This window comes from Myotis brandtii, unplaced genomic scaffold (genome assembly GCF_000412655.1).
Source record: "Myotis brandtii unplaced genomic scaffold, ASM41265v1 scaffold125, whole genome shotgun sequence".
Lineage (NCBI taxonomy): Eukaryota > Metazoa > Chordata > Mammalia > Chiroptera > Vespertilionidae > Myotis > Myotis brandtii.
Window position 1 is genome coordinate 14,300,197 of NW_005354385.1, and position 26,551 is coordinate 14,326,747.

General features: G+C 37.3%; 1 protein-coding gene across 2 annotated transcripts in view; it reads right to left on the reverse strand.

The window, feature by feature from the left end:
- The window catches only part of FAP (fibroblast activation protein, alpha), a 72,652-nt gene that overhangs the window by 18,143 nt on the left and 27,958 nt on the right, over nucleotides 1-26,551 (reverse strand). For both annotated transcript variants that reach the window (XM_005859373.2, XM_014534132.1), the window contains 9 exons: nucleotides 25,024-25,127; nucleotides 24,418-24,553; nucleotides 20,554-20,598; nucleotides 14,247-14,351; nucleotides 14,078-14,148; nucleotides 11,272-11,325; nucleotides 9,274-9,398; nucleotides 5,663-5,710; nucleotides 175-273 (listed from right to left, as the gene is read on the reverse strand). In XM_005859373.2, coding sequence (XP_005859435.2) covers nucleotides 175-273; nucleotides 5,663-5,710; nucleotides 9,274-9,398; nucleotides 11,272-11,325; nucleotides 14,078-14,148; nucleotides 14,247-14,351; nucleotides 20,554-20,598; nucleotides 24,418-24,553; nucleotides 25,024-25,127 — 787 coding nt within the window. The remainder of the gene's footprint in view (nucleotides 1-174; nucleotides 274-5,662; nucleotides 5,711-9,273; nucleotides 9,399-11,271; nucleotides 11,326-14,077; nucleotides 14,149-14,246; nucleotides 14,352-20,553; nucleotides 20,599-24,417; nucleotides 24,554-25,023; nucleotides 25,128-26,551) is intronic.

Sequence of the window (26,551 nt, forward strand, 5' to 3'; positions counted from 1 at the left end):
AAGCATATTAAAAATATTTTGTAAAACTGTAACTGTTGTTACAGCAAGATTGTTTTAATTAAGATCCAGTAATAATGTCAGATTTGGAATATAATATTTACGGTATCATTTTTTAAAAGCAAGATAAGTGCTTAACTTCTTATCTATAAATGAGAAGTTTTTAAAAGATCTTACTAATTTCATCCACTTCAAGTTTCTTTATTTCCTCTTTAGGCAGCTGGATATTTTTCAAAGCATTTTCCAATTCCTTGTTTTCTTCCAGGATTTTAATTTCTTAAAAAAAAATAAAATAAAATGTCCATTTTTAATTAGTAGCATTCCATAAGAAAATTCCTTTCTAAAAATGCTTTTGTGTTTAATATGGACGCAACTGAAACAACGTAAGGACTGCTTCAGGAGTTTCACGTCGGCAAGTATATTTTGAATCCAGCCTTTAAAACAGGTATGAGCTTAGGAAGGACGGCAACCATTATCTCCTAAACGGATTCTTATAGGATCAGAACACATTTTGAGCAGAATCACAGAAGCAAGAATGTTTATTAAGCCGTATTTTCCCATCTCTAATTTTTCTTTTTTAACATAGCTATGACCTGAGTGGGTCACATTTATTTTATCATTCACTAAAAACAGGAGAAATAAAAACTACATTTCTGAAACCCCAAATTTAAAATAATCATTTAAGTGGTTATGAAAGCTGTTTTAAAATGTTAATGTGTTGCTTCAAATACATTTCTGGTTTTTTAATATGTATTTCTTCCTTAACCCTTTCCTGCTGTATACTTGATTGATATAGGGCATTCCTTTTTTGTATTGAATTACTGTGCATCCTATTTCTTCAAATTCTTTCTCTCATAGTAGTTATATATCTTACTAAAACAACAGTATGTACACACTATGATGTCTTTCTGTTTTTCACCTTAAAAAATTCTCTAAAAAAAACCCCGCTGTTTATATTTAAGCTTAGTTATATTTCACACTTTAATCTTTGAGCTGAACAAATCCATTTTTTCAGCATACAGGGCTTTTTGTAAGTTTTATTTTGAACTGGAGTCTATACCAAGCATCTTCTAGAGAAAAGTTAAACTTTCATATAATATGTAGAGTTTGTAGCTTTATTTTTTAAAAGCGAGTCTGAATAATTTCTGAAATACAGAGGTTTCTATGTAAGACATCCTGTGAACTTCTTGTTTTTGTGCCTTTTAAAAAAGTAGTCCTTGAGGATGAGGAACTGGAGGAGGAGTACTTGGTGCTACACTAAGTTTGCCAAACCACTTCCCTTGTAACTCTCAGTTTTCATATATTCATGGCATTTTGCTCCAACATGTTATATTTAATCTTAGAACAATTATAGAGGTTTTTGGTGTGACTTGTATAAGACACATAATAAATTTCATTTTAACTTTGGATAATCCATCAGGAAAGAGATACTTATGTCATCTTAAAAGTTAAAACCAGTCCTGGCCAGTGTGATCAGTGGTTAGAGCATCATCCCATGCTCACAAGGATTGTAGGTTTGATTCCTGGTCAAGGGCAGGTACCTGGGTTGCAGGTTCAATTGCCAGCCCCAGTCAGGGCAGTGCGGGAGACAACCAGTCAATGTGTCTCTCTCACATCAATGTTTCTCTCTCTCTCTTTTCTCTCTCCTCTCTCTCTCTCTCTCTCTCTCTCTCTCTTTCTCTTCCTTCCACTCTCTAAAAATCAATGGAAAAAATATCCTTGGGTGAGTATTAGCAAAAAAATAAATATATAAAAAAGGATAAAACCAGCCTTGTCTGGGTGGCTCAGTTGGTTGGAACATGGTCCCATGGTCCCATACACCAAAAGGTTTCAGGTTCATTCCTGGTCAGGGCACATGCTGAGGTTGCGGGTTTGATCCTCAGTCAGGGGCATTAGAAGGCAACCAATCGATGGTTCTCTCTCGCATTGATGTTTCTCCCTTCTCTCTCTCCCTTCCTTTCTCTCTAAAAAAAATCAATGAAAAAACATATTCTCGGTGAGGATTAAAAAGAAAAAGTTAACATTAAATTATATATATGAATAAATACATGGGATACACAATTCTGAGTATAATGAAGCCTGCTCTTCATTCTCCCTGTGTGGGTTCTATATGTTGAACTATCATGGATACAGGAAATCCTGTGTGAAGCAAGCACACACTGTGGCTGCTTGTTTTATTTATTTACTAGAGGCCCAGTGCACAACATTCATGCACTGAGGGTGGGAGGGTTCCTCAGCCTGGCCTGCACCCCCTCGCAGTCCGAGACCCCTTGGGGGATGTCCACCTGCCGGCTTAGGCCCTCTCCCTGCCAGCAGGCAGACATCTCTGAGGGGTCCTTAGCACTGCTGCAGAGGCGGGAGCTGCTGCACTCGCCAGCCATGAGCCCAGCTTCTGGCTGAGTGGCGCTCCCCCTGTGGGAGCGCACTGACCACCAGGCAGCAGCTCCTGCATTGAGCATCTGCCCCTATGGTGGTCAGTGCATGTCATAGCGACTGGTCATTCCGCCATTCAGTCGATTTCCATATTAGTCTTTCAGTATTTAGGATTTATTTATTTATTTATTTATTTACTTATTTATTTCTTACTATTATTATCATTTCTCCAATACATATTAGAAGTCAGAGACAATAAGTAAGTGTTTCCAGATTGGTTTGACTTTGATTTCATCTCCATTCTGTCCTTAGTTATTTAACTTTTCTGATTCTTGACTTACTGAAATGTCAAATTTAATTTAAAAATTTACTAATATTTTTACTGTCTAGGGTTGCATTTTTACTAAGAAGAGGGTGATTTTTTTCACCCCTTGGAGCAAAATGGAATTTTATAGGGCTATCAGGAGTCGGGGGATGGCAATTGGGCTTCTCTATGTAGCTTTGCATTAAAAGCCTATAATCTGACAAAGGAGTGCCACAGTCCAGACTGCACCTTTAACCTTGTTCCACTCATTGTATATACTGCCCAGTGCCCAGCACTCAGTACCTAGTACCTGACATGTAGTATGGCTTCTCTGCATATTTGTAGGCTTTTTGTTATGATAAAATTAAGTGGTAAGAATGATGGATCATGTATGAGATTTTTGGTTAAATCATATTAACTAGCATATATTGCCCATTAATTAAATTATGTGAAGAATCTGTTAAAAGCTGATAAATGAGGTCATTCCATCAGTCGGGTAATTTTAATGAGCACCTGCTGTGCCTGAAGCAACTAATCCTCAACGGGGCCCTCAATGTCAAGTGCCAACTCTTCTGAGTTTCTACAGCATCTGGTTCAAGTACTATCTGTTGTTTTCAAATGACCTTACCCATTTTGCAGAGAAAATGAAGCTGTTGTACTATTTTCTGCAATGTCTTCAAGCTTTCATACAATTGCATCCATAATTCTCCACTCGCTCTCTCTTCACAATGCCAGAGATTAATCCCCTCACCTGTCTCTGGACTCCATCTTTTCCCAACCTCTCAGGGACCTCCCTCCCTAAGTCTTCTACCCCTTCTGTTCTCCTAATTAAATTTACTTCAGTCTGGCTTCCACTTCCATTGTTTCACTGAAATGGCTCCGATAAACTAATGCTAATCTCCCTCTTGCTAAATTCATGGATTTAAAGCAGGCCTCACTCTCTGTAGCACTTGACACAGATCCTCTTTTGCCCCACCCTTTAGGCCAACATACTCTCAAGGTTGTCCTCCTCCTTCTGTTCCCTCTTGGTCTTCTTTACAGATTCATGTTTCTCTTTCCATTTCTGGTGTTGGTGTTCTACACAGCTTCAGTCCAAGCTTACTCTCCACTATCCCTGCCCTCCCTCATTTTCCCCACTCTGCTGTCTATCCTCTTCCATGGTCATGGTAACCATGTGATTAATGTCAATAAACAACATCAATATCATTGCATTGACCAAGCAGCATCAATCCCTCCTTCACTTGTATGAGTCATTAGTCTGATATAGCTATCATTAAGAAACATTTCCCAACCCAAAACCCAGGTGAGCTGCCCTACTTATGTGCTTCCCATGCTATTAATACTGTACCCCACTGCATCCTTACTGTCCATTCACATATTTGCATTCTCCATTGATCTATATTCTCATTGAGGACAGAGACCATACTGAGCCAATATCAGTTCATTTTAAGAATTTATAATCCAACACAGTGTGAGAAGTGCTTAATAAAGATCTGTGGAATGAAGATTTGTGGCACCAAATGCAGTGGGAAATGAATGAAAAAACTACAAATAAATAGAAGACACACCATCTGCTATAAAATGCAATTCCAAAATTTTTTAGAGAATTTATTAAAAACACAGATTACCTAACCTAATCTAGGATCTATTGAATTGCATTTTCTGGGAAGAGCCTCGGAGTATTTATAATAAACATCTCTGTAGAATTTTATCATTAGGCACATTTGCAGAACTGTGCTCTAAAAAAATTGCATTCTATTTTGCAAGTTGGAAAACATATAAACATAATATGTATTATGTATATTTCTAAGTATTAGGTAAAGTCATGAAGCTACGTGAGCCTTATAGTAATTGGTGTCTGGGAAAAGGGAAGCTGACCTTTATTTTGCAGTCATGGAAAAATAGGAATTACACATTTATAGTGATTTTTATTAAAATAAAAAATGTTACAGATTTGAAAGTGGAACTGCTTTAAGTTCTGAAGATTGAGATGTGCCAAACTAAGAAATACAATGTTATTCTTAAATATATTTCATTATTAGACCCAAGGTAAAACAACTAAAACAAAAAAAAACTTCAAAATGAAACTAAATTCATAGTCCCATTATTACAATGCCTGTTCTGCCCAGAACCGCGGAGTTGATTCTGACGTCCTCATTCCCTTATTTTCACCTATTCCTGAGCCTTTGAGCTGACTGCCAGTCTCATCCCAAAGCGGTCTCCTGGCTTATCACAGAGGCTGTGCAGGGATGTCTGCAGGCATGAGTGCTGAAGTCCCTCATTGTCCCTAGTCACCATCAGCTTCAACCCTATAATGCTGTTTAATAGTCCATCGAAGGTATGGAGAACTTCAGGAAGAGGTTTGGGGCAATTATACACTTGGATAACTCTTCTGAGAACAAAAAGGGTTATCTGCGATCTGTGAACTATTTTGAGGCAATATCACAAATATAGGATGGACGAGGACTATCTTGGTAGCAGTTAAACATGGAGAGAGCCTCCAAATTTGGGGCTTTCATATGTGACAACAGTGTGACTTAGCTGTTAAAACAAAAAAGCTAGCATGATAGTCACCCCCTGCTTTGAACTGAAGTTATGTCTAGAATTTGTCTCCAGTTTGAAATGTTACAAAAAACCAAACAAACAAACAAACAAACAAAAAAAACAGGAATTTGGTAAGTTATACTAACTACCCTAAGTTTCCTTCCAATTTTAAGCTTCTGTGCTTTTTATAAAGCTGATTGAGGAAGATAGAACTAATCCCTCTGATATAACTCATCTGTGTTATATCAAGTTCTTACTGCAAATAATTATTAAATTTTATATGATCTGGTTTGACTCAAAGAATATCCAACTCTGTGTAACAATCAGCTGGGTGGTAACAGGGTTCCATCACACCTCCCCTTGTAGGTGTGGGAACTCTCTGGCTTCCTTCAGGGTAGTGTCAGGCTGTCTATAGACAAGACAACAGCATGCAGGAGAGCCTACCTTGATCGGTGCGGCCATCATGAAGGGTGGAGATGGGGAGACCTGGGCCTGTGCACAAAAGGAGAACAAGAACATAACTTAGTTTGCAATGAGAACTGCTAATAGTATTTGTGATTAATGTCAAGTACATGTTTTAATTCTGCACCTATTTTTTCTCCCATAGAGAAGTAAACACCACCTTTTAAGTTACATTTAAACAACGCATGAGATCAGAGCCCACTCCAAGAACAGATGTGAGGGAGGAGTTGCCAGTGCACTTTTCCAAGAGAGATACTGAAGTTCGGATCTATTTACAGGTGGACCCGGAAGTGGCAGTGATAAGTGGCCTTCTGGGAAGATGTTATGCTGTTTGGGCCAGTTTTAGCTGTGTCTTTATCAAGTAACCTTCACCAGTACCCAGATTATATTTTCAATGTGGCTTTTTGGTACATTCATTTTGGTGCATAAAATCCATCATCTCTTTTTAAGTAATTAATACATTAAGAAATAAATTTATATAGAATAATTTGCCTGTTCCAATAAGCTGTGGAAGGTTACATCCCATAGGAAACAGACCCAGAAGGAGTTTTGTGGGGCAAAAGTTTATCTGGGGGGAGGTATTAGAATACACACCTGTGGGAGAGGGGAGGAAAATTGGGCTACAAGGGAGGGTGGGCTTTAGTGAAGTCACAATGGAGACCTCAGCCAATCCCCGGAGAGCTCAGGAGCTGATGGCATGAAGAGTTGCCTCGAATAGGGTCGATGGGGCTGGCTTTTAGACTGTATGGTGGAGCAGTCATTGGATATAGCCGGGGTTGAAAGCAATCCCCAGGAGGTGCAAGGGGGCTGGGCTGTGAGGTGTCAGCCACCAGAACTCTCAGCAGCTGGAGATATGAGGGATTCAGTCCTGAAGTTGGGAGGTCTGGGTGGCACACCAGTGTCTACTATCTATTCCAACATGGAATGCAGGTTCTCTGTGTAGAAACTAGATATTTTAACAAGATGTACAAATCATTACACACTATCACAGATATGAGATATAGAATAAAATGGTACCCGGGTACATTTGCTCAAGCAGTCAGTAGGTTAAAAGCAACAAGCATGGAGCTAGGGGTGAAGGTACATCTGTCCTCCTTCGGAAGCTTGCTTCCTTCGATGTGGAAGGAGTGTCATTAGAGCAGCACCTTGGTCCCAAACAAGCAGAGGGGAATGACCTATTTGCTGAGGTCTGAGAAGACCGGAGCATAAGTAACTCCTTGTTCTGCCCTGTCCCAGGCATTTTTCACCTGCGGAAACATGCTTTTGATCTGCTCCTCAGTGCTCTACGTGTGACAGTGCCAGGCGCCATGGGAGAAGCCAATGGCCATCCCGTTGTGCTCACATTTATGTAATTAATTCTGGGGTACGATATTAGGAAGCTGCACCTTAGCCACATTTCCCAACTAACCTTTACAGGTAATAAAGCTAATATTTTGATTTCCTTCCTGACACCTCAATCTAACTTGGGAGTAAGGAGCAGGGATATTATGTATTAGGATCCCTCAAAAATCAGGAGTTCTGTATTGTACGGAGTTTCAGAATTTTATAGAATTTCTTTTCAGAGATTTTTGTTCTGCTTTTCTTCAAAGTTATTAAAAGGAACAAGCACACATTATATTTTTGGTCAGGATGTAAGGAAATGAGACATAAATCTGGATTTCTTGACTTTAGTCAATCAGTATCCGCCCTATGGAATTTTCATGGCTATGCAGTTCCAGAAGTGACAACTGGCATATCTTTTTTTTGCTCAAGCTACAAGACAAACTAATGACTGACTGCCCTTGACAAAAATGGCCTGAGGGTGTGATCCTAATGGCTTAAGCACCAATTGTCTAGAATTCCTCCTTTGCACTGCTTTTGTGCCATCAGCATCATGAACGTGATTTCCCCTATTTTAATCCTATTATCTGGGATTTACTCACCATCGCTCTTGGAGAGTTTGAAGTTACATAATGAGGCTTTACTCTTAATCCTAAAGGGAAAGATTTCAAGGTTTTTCTTATGATGGTGCGGTGACTCATTTTACTGGAGCTTCAAAAACACCAGACGCTGTGATGCTTCCCACACAGTATATTTTTTGCTAAATGGGAAATTACCATACTGCCGACCAAGAGGGAGTGTGGAAAAGTCAGGCAATTCAACTTCCAGAGAGGACTCTTCCACCAACTTTTGACTAGAGCTTAGTTTTTGCTCTCTTACCCCTTCAGTGGGCACTCCGGCTTAAGCAGGCAAAGTGATGCAGTGCTTTCAAAAAGGGTCAAAAGTGTTGGATAGAGGCAGAATGCATATAAATATAGAGGGATAGAATGAGTCTTTTGGTAGATTGCAAAAGGCAGCAGCAATACTTTGATCTTTCTAGCACTTATGTTCATTCAGCAAGCATTCAATGTCTGTTACCCATTAGCCATTCTTCTTGGCCTTATGATTATAAAGATTTGAAGAAAGCAGTGTCTGTCTTCAGGAGAAAAAGACAGACAGGCAACTCAGTACAATTAGTTCAATACCACATGCCTGGCATGTAAGCTTTCAATATGTTGTATAAATACATAGCTTGAATTGAAAAAAATGTTACATATAACTTGAAAGGACATTAATGAATACCTGTAAATGCCACAATCACACATATATCAACAACAACAATCTCTTGACTTTTCAAAGATGCCATTGACCAAACATTGTATGAAAGTGTTGTATCAAAATGACTTATTGAAGGAGCATTTGGGCTTAAATGCTCATTCATTTCCACATGGTCAGATGAACTGGGTTGCAGGCTCTGGGGCCAGGTGGTTGGGGTGATAGAAGTGGCATGTCAGCGTGCCTTCCTTCTGGGAAGTAAAGGGAACCTCATGGTCCTTTGCAACTAGGCAGGGATCTCAATCAAAGATTCCATTTGTTGCCTTAACCACCCACCCTCACATGGGGAGTTGAAACCAGAACAGGGAAATAATGGGGATTTTGTAATGACTTCTTCTGTTTTCTGTCCCCCATCAGGGAAACTCAGGGATTAACTGGGGAATAGGTCAGAGAATGACAAGTAGATATTTCCCAAGTCTGTTTTCTAAACCCCTAGGACCCCAACATAGTTCATCAATACACTCATCCCCTAACCTATTTTATTGCTTACCCTATGATCAAGATATAAATAACATTTTATGTATAAAATTATCTGGATAGAAATTATTCACTAAATGTACACATGGCCTAAGCAAGCTGGAAATATTTAATTTATTACCTATGATTTTTTTAAATATTTGAATGAATACTTACTATGTTTCCCAAATTTAGAAAAAAACATACTCGGTGACAAAAGTTCATTTTCCACCCCACCTGAAACTACATTTTAAAGAATTACTGGCCTCCAAGTGAAGAGCTTTGGTTTCTAGGCCACTGTTCTTTCCCTGGGCTGAATGAGTTTGACATTTCTCCTGGCAAATGGGTGAAGTCCAGCAACCATTTTATCAGAGAACACTTCCTTGTATGATATTATTTAAATCCTGCTTACTCATCCGTAGCTAAGGATTGATCAGATGGTGGTGACGAGGATGACGACAGTGGCAGTGAAGTGGTAAACTTGTGTTAAGTCCATTACCTACCATAGCAGATGAGTGCATAGTACTTGGAGTAGTCACTGAAACTTGCTGTGTAATATTGGCACCTTTCTTGCCTTAGATGGCAGGTAATACACTTCTTGCTTGGAGGATAGCTTCCAATGCTAATTCTAGAGAAAAATGAAAATAAATTCAAAATTTAAGATTGTATTTATCAAAATGTACTAATGCACTATAAAATGACTAATTTACATATTGACATCAAACCCACTCCATTTTTCTGGTGCCAATGTCATTTAAAGTGAAGGGGAGCCCAGCCAGTGGGGCTCAATAGTTGAGCATTGACCTAGAAACCAGGAGGTCACCAGTTCAATTTCTGGTCAGGACGCAGGCCCAGGTTTCTGGCTTGATTCCTAGTAGGGAGCGTGTAGGAGGCAGCCGATCAATGTTTCTCTCTCACGGATGTCTCTATCTCTCTACTCCTTTCCCTTCCTCTCTCTCTCTAAAAGTCAATAAAAACATGAAAAAAATAAAGTGAAGGGGAATTCTTAGCATTCGGATGTAGCTTGATTTTCAATTTTTGCCTGAATAGGCACAAGCCTCAAGGGAGAAGCCCTCTGTGATTTCCTTGGGTGGGGGAAGTATCTAACACCTCGAATGGGCATGAGGTAATCACTTCTCATAGCCATTCATCTCTCACACGTCACAAAGTGGTTGGGAATGCATAGCTCTTCCTCTTCCCACCTCTCTTTTTGTATTCCCACCAGCAAAACATACCAGGGGAATCTGTTCTTACCATATAACTGGAAGGAGAAATTACTAACAAGCAAATTGGAAATAAGAAACCACAAATTATGTTCCTCCTGTGCCTTTCATTCCATGAGGCAGGACATTTGGGCCCAGGGAAGCTCTTTCTGGGAATGCTCCCTCCACACATTTCTACACAAGCCAACCTGTACCTACCATGCTGGGCCCACTCTCTCCTCGGCAGAGGCCTCTGCGTGGTTTCTGAATGGGGCGATTGGCTCTGACATACAGACTCCCAGATCCGGTCAGAATTCGAGTCTTTTATAATTTGGTGGAGACTAGGTGGTATTATGCCAGGATGGAGGCAGGGTCATAAGCACAGCATGGATGGTAAGGTTTCCTGTGGCCTCTGCAGTGTTCCTTCTGCTGCTTCCCCTGACTTTGCCATGGGTAGAGAGTGGCCAGCGGCATTGTGAGCTCCATAGAGGGATTCTCCCCAACCCCAACCAATAAGGAGCCAAGATCCAAGGGGGAACAGAGGAACAGAGGAATGCAGCAGAGTGAAAATGTCTTATTTCCTCAGTTATGGTTAATATTCATGTTCATATTTTGGTGTGATCTGGGAAACGTGAGGTAGGCTGCTCACAGTAAGGGGTCAGGTGCAGCTTGCCCAGGTACAAATCCTGGCTTCAGCAATATCACCTGCCTCTTAGAGTTGTTGTGGGAGTTAAGATTAATATATAAAGCAGTAAGAAGGTACCTGGCAAATAGCAAACTCGCCAGCCTACAGTTACTGCTGTTTTTACTCCACATCCAGAAGGGGCTGTTGAGGGCACCCTTCCAATCATCAGGGCAACCACTGGACCAACTTAAACACTAATTAGGAATGGGGATGAACTCCTTCCAATCACAGTAGGCTTATGCCAAAGTGAATGATGTTAAAAGAAATCACACATAATGGGAATAAATACAATAGGTACTTAATACATGATTGTAAGTGGATAAATGTCTTCAATTACCTGTAAATTTAGTTAAATTATTTAGCATTATGTTTACATCTGCATTAAAATTTCATGATTTTTCTTTTTGAAAACAAACATTTGAGTTAGCTGATATTTTGGGGCTATATAACTTTATACTGATGTAGTGCAAAACATTCTCTGAATGTTTTATCTCAATTTACAAGTTATTCCTACTTCATTTCAGGCTTTTAAATTCTATATATTCTTAGGATCATGACAGATTTTATTCAAATATCAATATAGAAATATGCTAAACTGAATCGACATAAATTACCTGTAGATATTTCTTCTTCCAGGGACACCTTCAAATTCATTGCTAGAATAAAACCTGAAAGATATTCAGAAGTTATTAAATAACTGCCAATAACCAAATGGTAATAGGATTGTTGGTACTAATTCTGATATATTAAACAATGCAGTCCAATGTTCATCTAAACTACTCTATTAATAAACAATAAATGAATGATTAATTTGTAAACTAATACTAATTAAAGTATTAATAAACAGTTCATGGAACTGTTTACTGATTGACACTTATATTCATAAATCTCTACTGTTTATAACTGAATTTTGTGTGCTTATTCTGACTTTCAATCATAGAGGATTAAATTATGCAGAGTACTCTTTTATTATAGGTACTACAGATCTGGTGCATGAAAATTCATGCACTGGTGGGGTTCCCTCAGCCCAGCCTGCACCCTCTCACAGTCCGGGAGTCCTCAGGGGATGTCCTACTGGACATCCTGGTGGAAGCCGGCCTAAGCCACAGTCTGGCCTCCCTCTGCAGGAAGCAACCAGGCGGGCTGATCAAGGGACGGCACCGCCCGCATCACCCCGCTGCTGCCGCCGGGCCTCTCTCTGTGGGAGGCAACCAGATGGCCAATCAGGGGATGGTGCTGGCCTCCTCCATCACTGTTCCCTCCCTCTGCCTGCTGGCACATGCCTTGGCTGGCCTGGTGCTGCCTGCTCGCTGGCCCTGTCCCCCGCTGACTGGTCATTCCGCCGTTCAGTCGATTTGCATATTACTCTTTTATTATATAGGATATTATATTCCATTTTACTAGCTCTGAGCCACAAAAAATAAACTAAGATATTTGATTAATATCACCCATTTCTTTTTCCATGATTAACAGTTTACTGGTTTCTCTATGCTATATTATCTAATTTTGTCTACTATTCTAAACACATTCGAATTTACTTTACAGATGCCCTGACAACACATAGGTTTGCTATAAACCAGGAAACTCATCCACACTAGGATTCCACACAAAGGAGCATGTTAATTTACCCAGATGCAAAACAAGTCACAAGAAAACATACTTGCTACTTAAGTGTCTGGGTCCAGTTCTAACCTGTCTTAATACAGCCATGAGGTGGTAAAGCCAATTTCACAGCATGATTTTCACTCATCTGTGAGTGAGTTCATCTGACTAATACAAAGTAACTGTCTTGTTTTTTGTTTGTTTGATTTCTGGAAGACCATAATAGGGTGTGAAAAGTTTAGAATAACCAAGGTTTGGTTACCACTTTTTAATTATCAGGACTATTCGGCAGCCCGGGTACTTTTCTGTCCTTACTCTCATAAAAGTCTTGTTATTCCCAAGTAAAAGGAAAAGGCAACATGATACAGCTCACTCACAGTGTTAAATGTATCCGTCTACATGTCTTTCCTAACTTCACATGACTCCAATCATCACTTGTACTTGCCTTTCCCACATCATCTCAAATTATTTGTGAATAAACTACTCAGAATCTTTTCCAAACAGCCCCCTGCCGTTTTCTGATGTCAAAGGTTTCACAACTGTCTTCATCTCTGACACTTGCCACAGCATCCACGTCCCTCTTCTTGTTCCCTTCTCCCTCACAGCCACTAAGTCACCACTCCTGCTCAGCCTCCATCTGTCTTTCCTGTCTATCTATCTATCTCTCCTCTCATTCATCTAACAAATATTCATTGAACTCTGGCTCTGTGTCAGGCACTATGCCAAGTGTCAAGGATGAAAAAAAAAGAAAGAAAGAAAGGCACCGTTTTCCCCTCAAAGAGTCTGTATTTCACTGCCACTATTCTAGTTGATGTCTCTGTCACCTCAGGCCTAGATTATGACCATACTTGGGTCTTCCTGCCTTCAGTTTCCCCCTACCTTCTGAACATATTATGTCTGAAATCCCCCATCTGTTTTATCTTGCCACTCCTCTTACGCTGGTGATTTTAATGGCTGCTCCATATAATGCCTAAACTCCTTTGCTGACTGTTCAAAGAATTTCATGGATTGGCAACAGTTTCTGGCAGGTTTCAGCCAGTGAGCCTGAACTAATGGTCCTCCTCTTTGCTTTTAGAATTCCAGCTAATGGTAAGCAGATTATGGCAGAGTACCCTGGATTTGGACCTTATAAGGAGTGAGGAAAAGGAACCAGACATTCTTGATTACAGAAGTTTGACCACAAATGACTATTTTAAGGCGGTTTATTTAGACTGTATGCAGGATGGACCGGAAAGGAAAGAAGTCCCCGTGTTGAGGTTAACAATAAGAACATTAGGTTGAATGTGTTCTAAGTTTGAATCCTAGCTTTGCCACTAACTATGTGGTCTTGGCCAAGTTAAATTTCCGAGTATTGGTTTTCTTATCTGTAAAACTGGGATAATTGTTTCTACTTTACAGCATGTGGTACACAGTAATTGTTCAATAAACTATAGGTGTTACAGATAATAACAACTTTACATAGCAGTGAATCACTACAAAAACGTTTTCTATGTACAGGTTGCCATCAGTGGATTTTTCAAGCTTGCTCATTGCTTCAGGTGCTGAAGAGTAAAACTTGTCTTTAGAACCAGTTATTACTTTTAAATTTACACTTTTATATAGTTACCTATAGCATATCAGAAAAGAAATGACCACCTACCATATATTCTTTCCTAGTTGTTATAGAAATGCAGTCTTAAGAAAAGCACAGCTGTCTGAACTAAACTATAGAGTAAATAACTAAAATGCTCTTAACAGAAAGAAGTGGTGCAGGATCTCTTGTACGTCCATTGGCTAATTAAACCCTGATTGGGGCAACACGCTTCATGCAATACTTACAGTGAATCCTGTGTTATTCTGAATATATTTATGGCCTCCCACTTGCCACTTGTAATTTGAGTAGCGTTTTCCTATAAAAAGACAAACATTATGTGGTGTGAAGCTGAGCATTATTTGAGCAACCTCAAGTGAATGATCTTTGAGGAGATAAATATTGGAAGGAGCGTACCACGGTGTCTTTGATATAGTGAATATGTTTGTAGCCATCCTTGTCGCTAAATATTTTGTAGTATGAAGTGGAATCATAGCTGAAAACTGGTGTTGAAACAAAGAACTGAAAAAGAAAAGGTTATGTTCAAAAGACAAACCAAACTAAAACTATTGATTTTTAAAAAGCAATATGTATAAGAACTAGAACACCTCCCCCCACACCCCCACCTTCCATCACTCACATCTGGAATTCCATTCTTTTAGGTAGAAGGTTTTTCTAGTGATTTTAGCAGGCACTTGTACATTCCAACTACTGTTAAATTGCTACTACAAACCCCTGGGTTTAAAATGTTTAATTTGATTGAGTGTTTAATTTGTATGTTCTGAGATTATGTGATGGACTGGAAAGGAAAGAAAGTTGAAAGAATCACACATGAATGTTGATATTTAACCAAGTCAGTCTTCAAAATGTGGTATTTGACTAAAATATGGACTCTTATGAAGGCTGATAGCCCCTTTAATTCTTGATATGTATGATGCCAAGTACCTAATGCCAGTGATTCAATGAAGACATTTGAAATATTAAATATCATGGCCTGCTAGCCACAGTTTTAGGGAGAGACTTCTGGCTAGAGAGAAAAATGTTACCCAGGACAAGCAAGTGGGGGATTTAGTTCTTGAACTTGGGGAGCAGAGTAGATCTCATTAGCATCCCTGACTTCTTTGCAGGGACCCTGCTGGGCACCCCTTAATGACCTAAGGAGTCTCTGACACTCAGTTCTGGGGTGCCCTGGAGCAGGGCGGGCCACAAGTCAATATCCTGAATGGTACAGATAACTAAAAGCCTGCCAAGGTCCTCACACCCAATTTTAGCTGGTAATTACTCTCATTAAAAATGTAGGCTCATCTTATATTTGCTGGTATATTTACAGTTCTTGTCAGCAGGTTTTGAAATGGCAGTAAAGTGGTGAAAGAACTACATGACAGAGGTGTTACTCTACATCACTCAGGGTCTGTATTCCCACAGATAATCCAAAACCAGCTCTCTCTAGCCCCGTGCTTTCATATGGCGGTGAACATGATGCTCAACTCCTGTAGAACTGACCAAGCAACAACAGCCAAATGACTACAGTATCTTTTAGCTACAGAGACCAATCCTGCTGACACCCAGCCTGGGACTCCCTTTTGAGTAAGAACATAGGGAAAGTTGATATTTGCTACTTTCCCTATGATGGTCCCGTGTGTGATCTGATACTTGATGCTTTTGATAAAATTGAGTATGATTATGTGACTTTTCAAAGGCAATTTATTTGACATGGTATCTGTAATATTCTGAATAGTCTTCCCTAAAATTCATTTCCATCCAGAACTTCAGAAGGGGACTATTAGAGACTGAATATTTCTCCCAAATTCATATGTTGAAACCTTACCCCCCACAAAGATGGTATTAGGAGGTAATTAGGGTTAGATGAGATCATAGGGTTGGCGCTCCCATGAATGAGATTAGTACCCTTATAAGAATCACCAGAGAGCTTGCTTGCTGCCTTTGTTCTGCTCTCTGCCACATTAGGATACAAGAGGTGGAAGTCTGCAACTGGAAGAGAGCTTTCACCAGCATGTGACTATGCCAGACCCTGATCTCGGACTTCCAGTTTCTAGAACTGTGAGAAATAAATTCCTGTTGTTAATAAGCCACCCAGTCTATGGCACTTTGTTGAAGCAGCCCAAACCGACTAAGACAATGACACTATTTAAAACTAGTCTTTACAGATGTAATCAAGGTAAGAATCAAGATGTGAGACTGGATTAGGGTAGGCTCTAAGTGATGGTGAACCTATGACACGCGTGTCAGAGGTGACACGCGAACTCATTTTTTTGGTTGATTTTCCTTTGTTAAATGGCATTTAAATATATAAAATAAATATCAAAAATATAAATCTTTGTTTTACTATGGTTGCAAATATCAAAAATTTTCTATATGTGACACGGCACCAGAGTTAAGTTAGGGTTTTTCAAAATGCTGACACGCCGAGCTCAAAAGGTTCGCCATCACTGCTCTAAACCCAATGACTAGTGCCCTCATAAGAAGAGAAGAGGATGCAGAGATACAGAGAGATATGGAGAAAGAGATTGGAGTGATGTAGCTACAAGTTCAAGGATTGCCAGCAGCTATCAGAAGCTGGAAGAGGCAAGGAAGAATTTTTTCCTGGAACTTTCAGAGGGAGCCTGGCTCCACAGACACCTTGACTTTGGACTTCTAACCTCCAGAATAGTGAGAGAATGAATGTATGTAGTTTTAAGCCACCAAGAGTGTGGTAATTTGTTACAGCAGCCCCAGGAAACTAACAGTGTCCTAAGTCATCACTTTGGCATAGAAATTATAAATCTTTAACAAAATGAAAATGGAATAATGAGAAAATGTGGTTTCCTTGCACAAACCTCTTATTAATTTCATTAATAAGACCAGCCTTGGTAGCATTTTGTGTATTGAGACTAGTGCCTCTAAGTGAAATTGAGAGCCAAGAGTCCCAAGAATAGGAAATTCTGATTTGCAGTTTTGTGGACAGAATTTCATTAGTGTATGTCTCACAACAATCATTCTTTTACTCTAGAAAAAAATTATGCTTTTTTTTTTAAGGAAATGATGTTATACCTAGTAGTAACCACTTTACAATGCCTCCCTCTCACTCCTCAGGGTAAAAGTAAAAATCTGGCTTTACGTTGTCTTAACTGCTAAAATGGAACTGGGGTCACAAAATATTTTAAGGTGCTAGAGTAAAACTATATTCTCCTCACACCTGCAGTTAGTTGAGAAACTTCGGGGAAAACATTTGTCCTAGATTAAAATTTAAGATTTAATTTTCACACAAAAAAATAATAACAGGGTAGAGTATTATGTTTTTAAGATACTAGAATCAAGCAAACAGGAAGAATATTTTTTACTAAGTAAAGACTGTTATCTTCTCCCCTTTTGCTGCACACATCAAAGACACCTACTTTAGATAAACAGGTAACTGGGGCGCAGTAAAGAGAGTGTGAAATATGTCCTCATTCACTTTGCAGGGCTAGGTCTACAATGCATTCTCATTTAAGTGCTTCTGGCAACAAGTCACATCTGGACCCTAGAAAATCACAGTTATCACCAGCCTCTTCACAGATCCCTTTATCTTGCTTAGATTTTCTGATAAATTACTCATCTCTATGTGCAAAGCCATTCAAAATACTTTACTTGGAAGGTAAGATTATTTACCACCAGATAATTTCTTGCTAAGGTTGGCAAATGATCTACTTACTAAGGCTAATGCCTGAACTGAGTCCACATGTAGTCAAAGCACAGACTTCCAAGCATCAAGTAGAAAATTTATTTTTCCAAACTGAGGGATTTGGCCAACAGTCTAAAGGAGATGTGGTGTATTGCTTAATTATTTTGAAATTATTTAAATGTGGCTTTGCAGTCTAAGCATTATGCTTTGTTCCCCCAAATTTAGTGATTGTTCCCCCAAATTTAGTGGTTAAATACCAGATACATTGATTACATCCTCCTTTTTGTCTGTTTTCTATAAAGAGCAAAAAGCGATTTATTTAAAGTGAATTTGTTGTTATCTTTCTGATCAAATACAGAAAAACTTAGGCTATTTTTCCCAAGTTCAGACACTGATTATCTCATGCTGGAGGAAAAAAAATGATAAAGTTCTTAAGAAACTGTTTGCTAGTTTTGTGCCTGCAACTAAACAGGTCAATTTTAGCAAGTCAATTAATCTCACTTTTCTAGTTCTTAGGTAATCTCTGAAGGTCTTTTTCAGTTCAAAGCACTTTGATAAGTTCTAAAGGAAGAACTGCTCTGAAGTTACTCTTTAAATTTATATTAATAAGACCAGCTTGTACATTTTGTCCACAAACCTCATAAATATTACCTGAAAAAATATCAGAAAGACATATTTCTGGGTAATTTTATTAAGTCACTGGTTTAATTATTGTTTCAAGGAAGCTAAACAGCATACTAGGGCAAAGGAGCTATGACTATATGAAGTTGTGCCTGTCTTTTTCTAAAAAAATATGTCTGAACCTATAAAATCTAAAGAATGACCTCTTCAAAGCAGTTCCCTTGGGAAAGTGTGAGCATACTTTTGAAAGCCATCATTGCAAAGAATTTTTGACAATTCCACTTCTGGTATTTTTAAAGTTTACTGACTACTGGATAAATTTTAAGAGCTTGAATTAGTCAATAAGAAAAATAATGTTTCCCAATAGAATTCTAAAGCTACAGGTATTAACATGATCTAGCACAAAATCATGTGCTGCAGATACTTTATTTATTCACTAGATTTATTTTGGCAAGACTTTGGATTTAATATAAGAACCTCATCTTCCCTCAAAGAACACTTATGTCCCTCCACTGAAGGTATTTTTTTAAAATATATTTTTACTGATTTCAGAAAGGAAGAGAGAGGGAGAGAAAGATAAAAACATTAATGATGAGATAGAATCATCAATCAGCTGCCTCCTGCATGCCCCATACTGGGGATAGAGCCTGCAACCTGGGCATTTGCCCTGACTGGGAATTGAACCGTGACCTCCTGGTTCACAGGTCAACACTCAACCACTGAGCCATGCTGACAGGGCACTGAGGGTATTTAAAACAGTGATCTATAGTTTTAGAAGGTTATTTATTTATTTATTTATTTATTCACCCATTCATCCAGCTAATGTTTGCTCTATAGAGTGTAAAAATTGATAAGATGCAAATATTTCAGAATGTTTTGAATGCTGGTACCATTTTCAGAATAAACGTATGGATTCCTAAAATTATGTCTTTGAGAAGGTTGTTGGTATCATTGTTTATCTATCTGTAAAATCACATCATTCATGTTACTTTATTGTAACCTTAGTTATATTATCATCATGGAGAACACAATGAAAGGAAGTTTCAAGTCTTCTCCCTTTCCCTCATTCTTTACTGGAAATCTTTATAATGGGAGTGAATTCATAGGTTAACTTTCCCTTTTCTTCAAGTTTTCAAGTGCTGGTCTAAGAATTGTCTTCCTAGAAGGCGAGCTTCTGATTAACCAAGAATCTAAAATATTTAAAATATCCTATTCTTTTACTGAATATGCCTAATTTTTCCTGGGTTATTTAGTACAGTGACAAAGATTAAATTAAATAGGACTTTCCGGGTTATTTTTTTCCCGACTTATACTTATCCTTATTACCTTGTTACTTTAGAATATATTTTACATTTACTGTATATAATTAATAAAGTAATAACTATTCTTTAGCTAATGAATATAACTGAAGACTGAGTAAACATATGCAAACTAAAATCATTGGATCTAGAAGAAGTGTTCAATAGAGTTTTTAATATCTAAAGATTTTTACTTTATAATTTACCTTCTCCTTACCCATTTTAACTTTGAATTTTTATGAGACTTATCATCTTAGAATTGACTTCTGAATTATTTGTTGTCCTTTTATTATGGGTTAATGTGTTAAATCAAGTCATAAGAGTTTCCTCTTTTATGAATGTGTCAAAATCTCAGAAAACATCGCCTTTTTAAAAACCCAAATGCTAGTTGAATTCAATCATATTTTTGTGTTAAGTTACAGTAACCTTGCAACATTCACTTATTCTGTCTTATTTTGTATTATTTATAGAGGATGCTAGATACAATTGATATTTTCCTAAAACCTATTTTTTCACAGTAAAAATCCCCATAAATCACTGAATAAGCTTATCCAAGTGATCACAAATCAGAACCAAACACACATCTTTTTATTTGTTATCACTTTGCTTAAAAACTAAAATGAATGAACATATATAAATGAATATATATACACATTCATTTTAGTTTTTAAGCAATTTCAGTATATAATAAATTAATTTCAGTTTATAATAAAATTTAATGAGAGTTAGATTGTCTCTAAATTTCAAAGTATACTCAATATATTTATTTTTCCTGAATTCAAATGGTTAATGATTAATAAGATAATTTTAGGCAGATCAGGGACTATGTTCCTTTTTAAAAAATGATCTTTATTGTATTTGTTTAAGAAGTAATATTAATTATCCATATCAGACAGTTCATTGAAAAAGTTAAGGTTAGAACATGAAGAATATGATTGATTTGTTCTCAAAAGAATTCTAAATGTACATTAAAATTGTCTAGCACAAAATTGCTGAAGGGATCACTACCTTTATATTTTTTACCTTGATATTTTTTTTCTATTAAAAAAGTACTGCCAGTTTGAATACATTTCAAATGGTCCTTTCATAGTTGAGAATCTGTCAATTGTCATTAAAATATAAAGAAAAGATAGCAAAATCATACTCCACCAGCCCATCCAGTTCTGCTTTCTTCTATATGCTCCTGGGTCTAAAAGAAAAAAAAAGATCATATAAAGCTTAGTGTTAGTAAGACTGTTTTTTCTAAATATAATCTGGACATTTGAACCAGTTAAGCTGCCTCATCAGAGTGTACTATCAATAGTCAACTAACTTCACACTTGAGTTTAAGATGACTATATTAAAAATCTTATACAACAGCACTATTGCATGCACATGGATAATCTAAAGGCTGGATTTTATCACAAACCTTTAATAATTCTGGTTAAACTTTCTATGATACAGTGAATTATCACATCATCAATGAAGGCCTAGCAAAACCCAAGTACTTGGTGTCATATAGGTAAAAGGGCATATAGGGATCTTAATATTTGCACTGAATCTTATTTTGGTATACATTTTAGCATGGTACAATCAATCACTTATTGAACAAATATTTAGTAAGCCTAAGAAAATGAATAGGCTTTTCTAGACCAATAATTAGAGAAAGAACATTCTAGGTAGAATGAACAGTGTAGAGACTAGGCCAGCTTAGTAAACTACAGGTGATTCAATGTGCTGAGTGAAGGGTGACTAAGGGAAAGAGAAGATGAGGGAGGATCCAGAGGTATCAGCAAGATCTCTGAGAAACTTTTATGCCACCCTAAGAAGTTTAAATTTCTCTTGGTAAATCCTTTGAAGGATTTCAAAACCACAATTTTGAAAACACAATTGTGAACATGATACAGAAAATAGATCAGAAGTGGGTAAGATAGATGGATGCAGACAGATTGGTTGGATGGCTACTGAATTGTTTGGAAAAGGATGATAAAGACTCAAGTCTAGTTAGCAGTAGTAAGGAGGGAGCAGAGAAGATGTCAGAGATATTTAAAAGTTCAAATCCGCAGAAAGAATTAACAACCATTTCTTCTTCTTCTTTTTTCCCCCCTCACCTGAGGATATGTTTTTCTTGTGTGTGTGTGTGTGTGAGAGAGAGAGAGAGAGAGAGAGAGAGAGAGATGGGTTGTCTCTCATGCACACCCCCACTGGGGACTGAACCCACAATCTGAATATGTGCCCTGACTGGAAATCAAACCAGCAAACTTTTGGTGCACGAAATGAGTTATTTTTTACTAGGATGATAGCAAGACTGTATTTCCCAGGCCTTCTTCCAGTTGGATGTGGTCATGTGATAAATTCTAACCAATTGTGTGAAAGCAAAAGTGACTCATGCTACTTCTAGGCCTAATCTATAAAAACCTCTTGTTACCCACAATCCTCTATTCTTTCCCCCCATCCCCAGATGGATGTTGATGATCAGGCTTGAATAGCCTTGGACTAGCCTAGGTAGTCACTGGATGGAGATAGCAGAAAGATCATCAACCTGAGTTCCTTACTGACTGTGTGGAGCAGAGCACCCCATCCTCCATCCCCTCACTAGTCCCCAGTTACTTAAATTCACTATTAGGTGGGCACATAAATGTAAAAAAATTATACTCTATTAATCCAATGAATTATTGGAGGTATTTTGTTGTTGTTATTGCTGTTGTTATAACAGTTAGCCTACCTTGCAAATATATTAATTTGGAGAATATTAAGGTTTCTAGAGAAGTCAGAAGAAGAGCTAGAAAGGAAAAGAAGAATCAGTGAAGTAGAAAAAGGATCATGAGAAAAGTACTGTCATAAAAAGCTAGGGAATAGTAAATTTAAAAAACAGTTTGGATTTTCTCCTATAGGATAGGCCAGTGCCTCTGAGAGAATAAGACTTGAAAAAATAGTGAAACATTTTGACTCATTACTTTTAGCCATAAAGATAAAATTAATTTTGATCCCCTTTTTAGAGAAGAAAGAATAATATGAAAGATGTTCCTCCCCCTAGTTATAAATTTCTTAATAAATCTTATTAATATAATTCTAATAAAAGTATTGCCAGTTTCCTTTGCTTCTTTGTTTTTGGTATGACTTCCAACATGAATAAAATGTTGCCAGATCAATTAATCTTAAATGGTATTTGTTTTAAACACACACACACACACATCAATCATGAGTCTGGTTGCTGGAAAATTTAATACTCTGTTGTTCTTAAATTTAAAAATGTGTTCCATGTAATTATCAGATTATTTTGAAAAAGAGGTTGTTTTGAAATCCCAAGGTTATTCAAACCTGGTATTCTAAATGTAATCACTGTTTTGGGCCATTAACTAAAGTTTATATTCCAGGTAATTCCATATCTTAGTGAACAAGCATCTATATGTTCTGTCAGTTTGGATTAAAATAGTCTCGGGTTTTAATAAATTAGAATTTCATATTCCAAAGCAATCATAGTTTTTAAATGCCTAGTTTTAATAACTAAAATGGTATCTAAATGACCAATTTTATAGTTTTAAACTAACAAAATTAAAACTATAATTTCTAACACCCAGATTCAATGAAAATGTCAAAGCTGGCTAATCAGACCAATGGTTTCTAATTAACCAGCATAATCCAATTTATTCTCTCTTTTTGTGTGCGTGTATGACACTACATTAAGGCCAACATCTTTCTGCTTTGTATATCAAAATATAAATAAGATAAAAATAAACTTCTAGCATATTCCATCAAAATTAGGTAAGCTTATTGCAGACATAGTAGTGATTTTTTTAAAAAAATATTTTTTAGCCTGAGTAACTTGACCATTATAGTCCTGATGTATTTCCAAACAGATTTACATGACTTTTTTCTTGCAGAACATAATGTCCTAATTTCTAGATAGAATTCAGTGATTTACTTTGATTGCTCTGTGCTTTTATTCTTACTTTACAAAATAGGTTTATCCTATATTTGGTTTAATGAAACATCTTTTTATAATTAGAAGTCTCATGAAATGTACCCATCAAATTTCCTATTTAAAGAAAACATTTTTGCATTTCTTAGTCTCTAATGTGAATACTTATGAACAAGCTTATTATAAAGCTTTTAGATTGGTGAAGTAGTTTTCTGACTCATTAATTCAACAGATTATGTTTGGATTTGAGCAATAGAAACAATTAAAACTCAACAATAAATCTGTGCCTAGTTTTCACATTTTTTTTCTCCCTAAAATTAGCACAGTATAAAGAACTCTGCTAAGATAGGATTGCAAGACAATTTGATCTAATATTTTACCTCATATTTGCAGTTATCTACTTTTGATTTTAAAATGGGAATATTTGGCTTTCTTGCTCTTCATTTCCTTTATAATTTTTATTCTTCAACTTTGACATAGAATAGAATGTGCCACCATTTGCATGTTATCTCAGTTCTTTTGAACAGAACATATATTTCCCTAATAAACCCAGCTTATCTTTTCATCTTCATTGTTTTGCTTTTTTGGACTGTCAGTTTTGTAATATCAAAAGTATGAATTTCCATCCTAATACAGAACCAGATACTTGATTTTTCCAATGTTATATTCCAAATAACATATTATTTGATTTAGTTTTTTCTTTATTCTAAACAAAGGCTAAAATTATTCAAAGGCTAATATGATTTATTTAATAAAAAAATTACCCTGCAAATAGGGAGTGTTGTTTTGTTGTTTGTTTGTTTGTTTTGCAAAGCAATCCAGAGTTGGATGCAGTAATTCTGGCTTTATAATATAAACTAGAGGCCCAGTGCATGAATTCATGCACGGATGGGGTCTGGCCAACCTGCCCTGATCAGGGCCAATTGGGCCAGGCCATCCGGGGAGGAGGGGACTTGGGAAGTTGGCCAGCCAGCGCCGCCCCCTAGTTGAACTCCTGGTTGAGGGGACAATTTGCATATTAGCCTTTTATTATATAGGATGTTGGCTATAAATAAGTCCCCACTCTTGAACTTTCTTCAGAAAGACACCTTTGTTTTAATAACCTACCTTTGGACAATTCCATGTCTGCCAGCCTTCATTGAAATCACATATAGACAAGACCGAAACATTCTGAATTCTTTTTAGCCACTGCACGCATATTCGTTCATCAGTAACCCACGTGAGCCAACTGAAATAATAATCACTGCAAATAAATTGAAACCGACTGTCACAACCATAAACCAATATCACATTCAAGTAATTTTTTAATTTCTGTTTTCTAAAGGATCTATTTTATTATTATTATATTAAATACTTATTCCATAGATAAGGAAGTCAAAATGTTCCCTTTCTGCTGAGTAATTTTAAATATACCTGCTGACTTTTAAAGACTATAAGAGTTCATCCATCTAATGCAATTATTATTTTACTTGAGTTTGCTCCCCATTTTGGATTTTTATATTTTAGAAAATAATTTAAGACATAAAGCCAAAGCTACTGGTCAATGTGTAGGAGAAAAAGCATTAAATTAGCTATTATGCATAGGTAAACTCAATTTTTGCTTATAGTGCATATACTCATCATTAACTCACTAGAAAAGAAATCTGAGCACTGATTAAGAAATTTGTATTAAAATACCATTTCAAAGGTGGAAAGCATCTGAGATGAATATACCTTGAGGCTATCATTGCTGGAACTGGCACTTCTATGGGACCTACATACTCAGGGTAAGTGGTATCGACAATAAATATCCGAACAACAGGATTCTTAGCTCCAGCCTGACAAGAAAATAAAGATAGATCACCTCATAAAATTCTAATTATCACCAACATTTGAAAGACATTTTAAGAATTTAGGCATGTTTTTATAAGATAAAAATATTAAGTATATTTCTGTTGAAAAAAATATAATTATAACATGACCAGGGATTTTTATTTCAATTTTACTTGCGGGGCAATTACAAATACTGTGTCAATTAGTGTGAAAACACATATTTTAAGTGATTAATTAAGAAGCTTTGATTCATAGAAAAAATATTTTGGATATAGTTCTGTAATCGATATTCTCTTTTCTGATTTTTAAGGCAGATTATTTCCCATTTATGATGATGATGATAATTATTATCATTATTATCATTTCTCCCTCTGCTAGGGAGATTGTGGTTGGGAGGCAAGTGTAAAAATACATAGTGAAAGATACTTTTTGCTTTTACCCTATAATTTGGTCCAAACAATCACCAAACAGTCTCCTAGCTGGTTACATTACTACTGCTACCATCCCTCCAAACTTAGGAAAGTTTCATCTCCAAATATGTTTTGTTTTGTGTTTTCTATGCTGTTATACACTCTAAATATATATGACAGTATAGTTCACGCCCAAACAGCTTCTTATAGTTTCTCTGTTATTTTACCACAGGAAAAGAGAATCTTGTAATTGTTAAATAACTTAACTGTTTGGCCTGTAGTCTTAAATGACTCCGTGCTATTTGGATTTATCTAAGGACTGTGCACGTTTTCCTCCGACCCCCTGTTTTACTGAAGGCTCAGCTGGAACTTCTTGCTTCTTCCAACTAGTCTCACCTCTCAGTCTAAAGTCAGATGATTTAGGAACTTTAGTCTTCAAAGAAACATGGGAATTTGGGTCCTGACTTCTCTGTCAGTGCCAGTTACTCCTCAGTTCTTCATCGCTTCCTGCTCCCTTTCACCCTCCTAAAGATCCAAGTCCTTTTACATCACGGATCCCAAGTATTACACCTCTCGCTTCCAAACATCTCCAGCTTCCAGATTTTATAGTCAGCCCTTGAGAGGTCTCCTACCTAAACACTCATCTCTATTCCTTAATGTTTCTCCTACGACTTTAAAGTGAATTTTAAACTGTGTAACATTTCTATTTCTGTCGCTATGGCCACTTCAGAATCTGCTAGTGTGTAGGAATATCCAGCTCATCTCTGTCACACAGGGACCCACTGGGTCCATCCATGGCAGTGTCCCCTGACAAGTAAAAACAATGGGGCCGAAACCGGTTTGGCTCAGTGGATAGAGCGTCGGCCAGGGTTCGATTCCGGTCAAGGGCATATACCTGGGTTGCGGGCACATCCCCAGTAAGAGATGTATAAGAGGCAGCTGATGGATGTTTCTCTCTCATCGATGTTTCTGACTCTCTATCTCTCTCCCTTCTTCTCTGTAAAAAATCAATAATATAT